This window comes from Chrysochloris asiatica, unplaced genomic scaffold (assembly GCF_000296735.1).
Source record: "Chrysochloris asiatica unplaced genomic scaffold, ChrAsi1.0 scaffold00162, whole genome shotgun sequence".
Classification (NCBI taxonomy): domain Eukaryota; kingdom Metazoa; phylum Chordata; class Mammalia; order Afrosoricida; family Chrysochloridae; genus Chrysochloris; species Chrysochloris asiatica.
The window spans coordinates 5,854,359-5,864,299 of NW_006408680.1; the positions used below are offsets into that span (position 1 = coordinate 5,854,359).

At 50.8% G+C, this 9,941-nt stretch overlaps 1 protein-coding gene across 3 annotated transcripts in view; it reads right to left on the reverse strand.

Annotated features, from left to right (window-relative positions):
- RPS6KA2 (ribosomal protein S6 kinase, 90kDa, polypeptide 2) overlaps positions 1–9,941 on the reverse strand; it is a 331,396-nt gene that overhangs the window by 133,105 nt on the left and 188,350 nt on the right. Inside the window, exon 1 of one of the 3 annotated variants that reach the window (XM_006871179.1) lies at positions 8,350–8,448. The exons of the other annotated variants lie outside the window; for them this stretch is intronic. Coding sequence (XP_006871241.1) covers positions 8,350–8,448 — 99 coding nt within the window. Of the gene's footprint in view, positions 1–8,349; positions 8,449–9,941 lie in introns of those variants that run through there. 3 annotated transcript variants of the gene reach the window in all.

The window sequence follows — 9,941 nt, forward strand, 5'->3', positions numbered from 1 at the left end:
ACACTTATCTGACATAGCCTGGTGTGTGGGTTCCTAACCGTGAAGTGTAGCCGCACCACAATTACACGGTTCCGTCTCAGTCTGCAGGAACGTTCGGACACAGCTGCAAATAGATTCCAACAGCAGTGGTCTATACTCGCGTACCTGTGCCTGATCCACTCTCTTGATCCGATTAACGGGCAATTTGTTGATCATTTTTTACTTACTTGAGTTTAATTTAATAGCTTTCAACTAGCAAAAATGTATCCTCAAATGCATAATGCTGGGGGAGGGGGAAACACCATAAAACGAACCCAGTGTAACCAGAAATGGAAGGTGCCCAGTGGCGCAGTGCTAAGTGCTTGGCTGCTAACTGAGAAGTTGGTGGTTAGAACCCACCAGCTGCTCGTTGGAAGATAGCTGCGACTGCAGGTCCTGTAGAGAGCGTCTCAGGACGTCTGAGGAGCAGATCTGTTGTCCTCTAGGGGCCTCGGGAGTAGGAACTGATTCGACGGCAAAGTTGTTGTTTTGGAATTGGAAATAACATCAGAACATTCTAGAAATGGCCTCTAGAGTTAGACTATTTGTTGTTGTAAGTGCCACTGAGTTGCTTCCAATTCATAGCGACATTGTGTAGGGTTTCCGAGGAGCAGCTGGTGGGTTTGAACTGCCAACTTTACGGTTAGAAGTCCAATACTGACCCTACAGTGCTACACCAGGACTAGCTGTACTTATTTCATGGTCACTAGGAGCACTGGACTGAAAGGTCTGTTTGAAACACAAGGTTGTCGGTTCAAACCCACCAGCTGCTCCTCGGAAAACCTACACAGGGTTGCTATGAGTCTGAACTGGCTAGGCAGCACTCAACAATGACAGTTAAGCACTGGAGACCAGGTGTGATGCCATAGGGTCAGCACTGGGCTGTTAACCAAAAGGTTAGCAGTTCAAACCCACTAGCTGCTCCTCGGAATCCTACACAGGATCACCAGGAATCGGACCAATTTGAGGGCACTTAACCACAACAGCATGATCCTTGGTGCCAAACATGCAGAGTTATTTCTCCAGGTGGGTGACAGGCTCGTCCTCAGCTCCTCTTACTTCACGCTGGGAGTGACTCGGTCCCCAAACCGTCCAGAAAGCCCCAGTCATAGAAACAGCGGCTCGGCCCCCACCTCCCTGGCTTCTGACCAGTGGTCCTAGTCACTGTCTTGCAGAGTTCTCACGTCTCCCTCCTCCTCATTTCCCAACCTCCACAGTTAAGGAAAACGTTCTCCCAGCATCCAGATACTGAGTGAGATCTGGGGAAATCAGGAAGTCACACATGTGAACAGATATTTCAGATTTTATTCCACGTGGTGTCCTCACCCTCTGCTTTGGGGGTACGGAAGACATACGGCAGTGAGGTGTGGCGTGTGGGGCGGGAGACGGTACCTGGTCTATGAAGGGGGTAGGGAAGGGACCTCGAGAGCTGGGGTTGTCTTTACTCGTCTTTCTAAACAAGGAGTAAGACTTTGGGGAATTTTTCTGGATGTGAGAAGAAAAGTAATACAATGAAATTGCTAAGATAAGGCATATCACAGAAACATGATCATCACAGAAACATGATCATCAAGTTTAACGCATACATAAGCAAATTAGGGGAGCCCTGGTGTGGCACTGTAGGGTAAAGCACTGAAGCACAAAGTCGGTCTGAACCACAAGGTCGGCAGTTCAAACCTACCAGTGGCTTCCTGGAAACACAGGGCTGTTATGAGCTAGAACCGACTCCACGGCACTTAACAACAACAATAACAAAGCAGATGAAGACTCCTGGTATGGTGCTGTAGGATAAACACATGACTACTAACCATAAAGTCGGCGGTTCAAACCAACCAACTGCTCCTCGGAAATCCTATACAGAGTAGCTATGAGTCAGGCTTGGCACAACAGCATTTAACAACAACAGATTTGTTCCTAGGTATTTGGAGTCCTGGTGTGGTGCGGTAGGCTTAGCACTGGATTGCTAACCACAAGGTTGGCGGTTCAAACCCACCAGCTCCTCCTTGGAGACCCTGTACTGGGTCACTATGGGTTGAAAGCAACTCGACGGCACTTACCAACCAAAATTACCAGCCAAGCAAATCAAGTCTGGACAAGTAAGGACTAGTGAGTCATGTGGTTCCATATGGTAAGCACTGGACTGTGAACCTCAAGTCTCAGGTTCAAGCCCTCCAGGGGCTCCATGGGAGAAAGATGAGGCTTTTGCCCCCTATACAGGTTACCATGAGTCAGAACTGACTCGATGATGCAAACTATTGACTGATGAACCCTGGTGACACTGTAGATTGAGTGCTGTGCTGAGAACCAAAAGGTGGGTGGTTCAAACCCACCAGCCATTCCTCAGGAGAAAGATGAACAGTCTGTTTCCATAAAGACTTATAGTCTCAGACACCCTCTGAGTCAGCTCTACTCTGCCCTAAAAGATGGCTAAGATTTGGAACAAGAACCAAGAATAAGCCGGAATGTTTACCTTTCCAGGAAGCCCGTTATTTTCCACAACTGCAGCCAAATTTGCTCACTGAGTCCTGTGATGTTTACCTTATTAGGAGACCATGTGACCCTTTAAAAAAACCCAGTTGCCTTTGACTTGCCTCTGACTCATGGCGCCCCCTGTATGTCAGAGTAGAAATGTGCTTCACAGGATTTCAATGGTTGATTGTGGCTCTTTCTACCGAGGCACTTCTGGGTGCACTGAACAGCCAGTCTGAGTTAGCAGCTGAGGGGTTAAACATTTTCACCACGTCGGGACTCCCACCTTTGGGGGACGGCATGCTCGTAAAACATGTCCATGTGTACACACAGATAAACTTTGACTAGCTGTGATCATGGGGACAGAAAGCCAATGCTACACCAACACCATCTGGATCCAGTGATAAGGATTTCACAAGACCTGGGCACTACATCATCATGCTTGGTAGATAGAGTGGACGGTCAGCGAAAAAGAGGATGACCCCAAATGAGATGGACTGACACAGTGGCAGCAGCAATGGGCTCAAACAGAACAACATTGTGAGGTTGGTGCAGAACCGGACTGGGTTTCGTTCTGTTGTGCATGGGCTGCTGTGAGTCGGAGCTGACCCGATTAGCAGCCAACACCAGGGTAATGGGGTTTGTCTCTCTAGATGTTGAGTTTCCTGAGAGCAGTAAGCATGTATTTATACCCTAATTTCTGAGTTCAAGGTCCATGGTATGTGCTACACAAATAACAACAAAAGAAAACCCCAAACATATGCAAGACTCCGAAAACCAGAGTGTATGAACAACTGAGTAAATAAAGTAAACTTCTTCCACGCGATGGTTTGTCTGGGTTGATTTGTGCACCCCCTTCAATATGTCAGTTTGACTGGGCCAAGACTCTGAGTGGTGTAGCAGCTGCATGATGACCCCCATCACGAGAGCTGATGTGATGAACCACCCTGGTCCCACGGAAGGGAGCTTTCCACGGGGGTGGCATGCAACATCTTTATCTTGCTCTTGTTGTTAAGTGGGAGGTTCGAGGCTGGGGATGGGAAGCTTTGAGTCTGCCTAACTCAGGCGGCCACGATGGGGTAACCCAGTGGGAAAAGACAACTGTCCTTGGCTCAGGTTAGACATTTCCCATAAGGAGGAAGAACCCTGATAACCCAGCGCATGATGGTCACTCCGCCTCAGCAAACCGGGTCAGTCCTATCAAAGGAAACAATCCCAGACTTGGGTTGGGAGAACTGATCTCTGGTCCACCTTCCTCTCAGCTCCTTACCTACCGGGTAGTGAGTCTGTAGCTTAACCCATTGACCCCCCACCTCACCTCATCAAGGCATAGGGATGATCTCTGGTCCAGACACCGCTGACCAACAGGAAATATTTTTATTAACGTTAATAACTAATAATCACTAAAGGAGCAAATTGCTCATCCGGACTCCACCTTGAGCCTTTACAGTGGGTACTGCCAGGTGCACTCAAGTTGGCGACAACTCACAGCGACTCGATGTACAACAGAAGGAAACACTGCCCAGTCCTGCGCCAACCGCACAATCTGTGTTACGTTTGAGCCCACTGCTGCTGCCACGGTGCCCATCCATCTCGTTGGGCATTTTCTTCTTTTTTGCTGACCCTCCTGATGTTCTGCTCCAGGAATTGGTCCCTCCTGAGTGACATATACCAACACCAAACCCACTGCGATGCATCAATTTCAGCTCATGGCTCCCCTGTAAGGTTACTCCCTAGGGTTTCTGAGACTGTACATTTTTATGGGAACAGACAGCCTCATCTTTCTCCCACCTAATGGATTTGAACCACGGAGCTTGTGAATAGCAGCTCACTATGGTTTGGAACCTACTCGATGGCACTTAACAACAACAATCTATCATCATGTTAGACTTTGATGACGTATGTTGTGGTTAAGCGCCATTAAGTCACTTCAGCCTCACGGGGGTTCCGAGGAGCAGCTGGTAGGTTTGAAGCTCCGACTTTGCAGTTAGTTGCCCAGTGCTTATCCTACAGCACCGCACCGGGACATATTACTCCTCACATTAACCCTTTCAGGCTGGGAGAGGTGGAACTCACAGTTCAATACTGGTGCATCTGATCCAAAGTCCAAATTCATTTTCAGAAAAAGATTCTCTGTAATCATTTTAGGTTGTGGAGCCCTTTCCAAAATACCACATCGAGTAAATTCCTTTATTAAAAGGACAACAATCACCCAATTCCATTCTTCATCTGCCCCATGACCCAATCACCTCCTGTACCCACACTACCCTAAGCAGTCCCAATCATTTGGGGGCTGTACATGTTCTGACATGGAGAACTTCCTGAGGGAACAAGGGTTAGGCAAGCCACCTCACTCCCCTGTGCCTCTATTCCTTATCTATGAAATGGGTCCCAAAGTGCCTTTCAGCTGTGGGCTGCAGTTCTTAGATAACATCGGTACTCTGGAATCCCAGTCTTTTGGGGTGAGGGTCCTACAGGCGCTGGGCTCTCAGCCTAAGTCATGCCCACGGAGGTGCGTGTCAGACACCTAGTTCTCTTTAATAAGGTACCTGGCATCTCAGTTGCTGTGATGTTGAGATATATCACAGAAGTACTCAAATGCATGTCACATGAGCTGAAATTCATAAATTGCTTCCAAATTTGATTTAGCACCATGGTTTCTGGTTGGTTAGCATTAACAAATGCCATGTGTTCTTTGTAAGGTTATTTTTAAAGACAAGCATGAGAGTATCTCTCCAAAAGCCTCTTTAATCGAGATATTCTTTTAAACTGAACACCATTAAGACTACTTTTGAGTTTATACCACTGGATTTTGGCTTGCAAAAGTCAAAGTTCTAAGTCTCTGTGTATATTTCAAAATGCAAATGTCACAGAAATGATGAAAATCACCACGTATTTTTTTCTAAGGTGAGTTATCTTGTTCATTCACCCAGAGAAAATATACATCTGGATCAAGTACTTTGTATGTTCTGTGTCCCAACCGCAAACAGCCACGTGGAGACCTCCCGCACCGCGCTGCACCTGACTTCGGCTAGTGCATCCTGGTCTAGAATTGGTCACAGAGGTATGACTGAATAGACCAGCTCCTCTGGGAACATGCAGGACGACAGCTGGGCAGGAAGATGGGACTTCCTGAATTGAGCACTCATCATTTCTCCCACTAAACAGAAGCACTATGAAGACCTCAATGTCTTGTGTGTTTGGGGGGGTCTGCAAGACCCCAATAAAAATCTTAACTGGACTGATAAACAACACCATCAGGATAAATTCTCAGAAATTGAAGCTATCAAAGATTTCTTTCTTTTGGATAAAAACTCAATGCCCATGGAGGCAGCAAGAATTCAAATGAACTATTTGCATTGGGCAAACGTGTGGCAAAAGACCTTTTTAAAATCTTAAAAAGTGAAGATGTCACTTTGAAGATTGCGGTGAACTTGGCTCTTGATCTTTTCAATGCCCTCAAATTCATGTGAAAACTGGGCAATAAGAAAGGAAGCAAAAGATGAGTTGCTAACGACCGGTGAGTTGGTTCCGACTCATAGTGACCCTAAAAAGGGTTTCCAAGGAGTGGCTGGTGCCCTTGAACCACCAACCTTTGGTTCCAATCAACCTTGCAGTCCAGCCATTACCCGGCAGCGCCGCACCAGGACTCCAGAAGACGAGTAGATGCATTCAGATTATGTTGGCAAAAAATATTGACGATACCATGGGCTGCTCGAAGAATGAACAAATCTGTCTTGGAGAAAGTACAGCTCCTTAGAAGTGAGGACGGGGAGACTTTGTCTCTCTTACTTTGGACCTGTCATCAGGAGGGAGCAATCTCTGGTGAGAGACTTCACGCAGAGGGTCAGACAAAAAGAGAAGGTCCTCAATGACACAAATGGACACAGTGGCTGCAACAATGCGCTCAAGCACAGTAATGGTTGTGAGGAAGGCACAGGATGGGGCGGTGTTCCTTCTGTTGAGTGTAGGGTAGCCGTGAGTTGGAGCTTACCCCACAGAACCCAAAACCAACAACAACTGGGCCTGACAAACTTGTGGAATAAATTAGCTGCCTTCAGCAAGACCCTTAGTGTTGCCTGGCTTTCCTGCCAGCAATAGAATGAGGATGGAACATCACATCTACCTGGATTTTCAGAAGCCCTGCTCCTGATGAATGTCTGTGAAGGACACAGCACTCTGAGTATTGGACCTCTCTACCTAGCAATGACCAGCACATTCTGAGTGCTGGTTAATTACAGGACTTATGGGCAGGCATGTCTTTCTAGTCAGTTTCACCTTCTGCATATTTGATGGCTTCATGATCTGTGTCTTTTAGAATTCTAATATTCACATGGACAAAACCTCATGCAATGGATGGCCCCTGTCCCTAAGCAAACTTTGTCTCCCCATGTTCTCCCACGACCACTATCTCCCAGGTTTTTTTGAGGAACCCCAACAACAGAAATGAATGCACAAGGTTAGTGTGAGTCCCAAACCACACCAGGCCCAGCCCGACTTCCAGTGCTCCCTTTGGGAATAGCACACCTGTAGCGTGCTCACACGTGTGTTGGATAGGATGGTAAGCAAACAGAGGAGGCTGGAGCGGTCTAATACACTTGGCGTTGGGATAAAATGGGAAACCAAAGCTTATTTTGTAAAAAGGTAAATGCCATTCTGAATTCCTGCTACTATCCCAGGACAATTATTTGCCCCAATGAACATGGATTTGATTTCTGTCAGGGTTAGGTTTAAAGTAAGCCCTCCGCCACTGACTGTTGATAAATGTGTGTGTGAAACATGTGTTTTCCCCTCAAAAACCAGCCACCCAGGACCTATTGCTACTTTCAGATTCTGAATCTGTGACACTGTAACAGAAACTTTGACACAAGCAATTCCCTGCTGCCTTTGTGTGTACCCCTGACCTCTGCTTAAGGGTCTCTTAATTGTTTCCCAGTCCACCCCAGTGTCCCACACATGGTAGCGGAGACAAAGGAACTAAGGTGATAAATGTAACATTGTCCTAACTGATCTGCCTACATTAGAAACAAGCAAACCAACACTCCAGGTGCATGCTAGGTCCCCGGGGTGGGACAGGCAAGGACAGGGTCCACACTAATCTCTAGGTCGCCTCATCTTCTCCATCTGGTTGTAACCTTTTACTTGTTCCACCGTTTTGCCATGTATACATCCAACAATGTCACATGCACACGGGCATGGAGACTAGATCTGGTTGTTGGAATAAAACAAGACACCATAAAGAATGTCCACCTGGACTTTGGACACCCGGGAGATGGTCAGATGAGAGGCGCGAGGAGAGGACATGACCCTCAGGGTCCTAAGGGTTTCGAACAAATCTGCCTCCAGCTCCAAGCTGCAGCGATATTGCATCAGGCACCTACTACGGAACACGGATCAGACTGGTCTCAGCCAAGTGCTGCGTTCAGTGCTTGTCAATTCCACCGCTGTCTCCCAGATCCGGCAGGCTTGCATGGCTTCCACCACGCTCGTCCGTGGAGAGGACGAGGCACCCAGCCCTCGGAGACGATGCTCCAATCACCCCACGCATCACCCTCAAGGCAGCCCCGGCTCACACCCGCACAGAGAGGGCGAGCAGGACAGTCCCCCACATTCCTGGCCTGCAGTGGCATTTAACACCATTGTTAACTGGAGTCTAGTTCCTGCTGGGGCCCCGAGGGCCGGTTCCACCATTCCCAAGGCAAAACTAGAACCTTGGAGTCGCTTGTGGCTAAATCCGAGGACACCTGGCCAAACCTTCACGCAACTTTCCTAACTCGCTGACCCGGGACCCTCTGGAGGGTTCCCTCCGGGCCTGCAGCGCCCTCACTGCCCCAGACCTGCGCGCACGACAGGGTGACATACCTCCAGTCGGCTCAAACTGGAGCTCTTGGAGCGTGACTTCTTGCGGAGATAGACCGAGAAGAATCTGCGTACAGTGAACTTCTTCATGCTCACGTCCATGGTCCGCGGCGGGGCCCCGCACTGGGCAGGAGGAGCCGCGGGGCCCGCGGAAGGCTCGGGCATCCCCGCGCCCGGGCGTCACCTCCAGGCGCTCGCGGACAGGGCGCTGGCTCAGTCCCTGCAGCGGCGCGGCTGGGGGACAAAGGGCGGGCGCGCTGGCCCGGGCTCAGCCTCCCTACGGGTTCAGCTCCGCCCGGCCCCGCAGCCCGCCCCGAGGCCCGCCTCGCGCCCCTCCCCTGTGCCCGCCCCCGGGCCTACCCCGCTCCTCCCAGAGCTAAACCACTCCGCCCTGCACCCGCCCCCTGAGTCAGCCAGCGCCCGACCCACATTCCCAGGTCCCGCGGTCCGTCAGTCCAATCCCTGAGCCCCACTCGCCCAGAGCCCCGCCCTCCGTAGCCTCGCCAGGCGTCCCCAGCACCAGTAATTACCTTCCCCTCCTTCCCCCGCCACGGAGCGTGCGGAATCTGGACAGTTGCCCCACCCTGCTTGCCGCCTCCGGACGCCAGAACTGGGCCCGGCGGCAGCGCAGTTTCCAGGCCTGAGTTTTTCATTGGAGCGCACGCACACTGGCCACCCGGGTTTCTCTGCCTGACATAACTTTAATTAGTAATTAGCAAAGGGTTGTCCAAAACAGCGATGGTCGTCGGCGCAGCCCGGCGCGCCCCGCTCCACCCTCTGCCTCCGCCCCTGGTGGCGGCGGCGGCGGCGGCGGCTAGCGGATTCCCCACGTTCAGCCTGCGTTTGCAACCCAGGTCCGCACAGGTCCTCTCTGCCCGGGATGCGGCGGGTCCCCACGTGACGGGAGCCCGCTTCCCGGGGGCTGAAGAACAAAGACCTCCGGCCTGCTACCAAAGACAAATCGCACAGATGACTGCGGACGCCGGACAGCATGCGCGAGGGGGCCCGGCCAGCTAGTCTTAATGGAAACCCCATGTTCGCCTTTTCTAGGAACGATCTGGTGTGCAGATAGCCCAGGTCTGTGGGTTCATGGTCCCTACAGCCTGCGGGGCTTACTCCTGCACAGCGGCCACGTACGGGGATCTGTAGAGAGATGCGGAGCCCAGCGTTATCACCTGGTACCACCGCCGATGCGCGGTGTGGGTATGGGGTTGTCGGTTATCCAGGGCACCTTGCAATCCCAGTGTGTGCCTGTAACTTCTAAGGTGAATCAAATGGGCTAATACGGAGACTGGCGATTTCTGGCGTCGTGGGTAGAGAGGGCGGGAGCATAGAGCCTGCCCCATGTGCTGGACACCCGTGTTTTCCGGACACCACCACAGGGCGCTTGAGTTGAGGTTGACGGCTAGTACCTATGGGAGGCTCGCACACGCGCACGTGTTTCAGGGGGCCAGGCACACCCCGCTGTGTTGTGTTGTGTTGTGGCGGGGGAGAGGGGGTGGGCACAACCGCATGTGTTGTAAGGGGCCGCGCACACGCGCACGTGTTTCAGGGGGCCAGGCACACGCCGCTGTGTTGTGTTGTGGCGGGGGAGG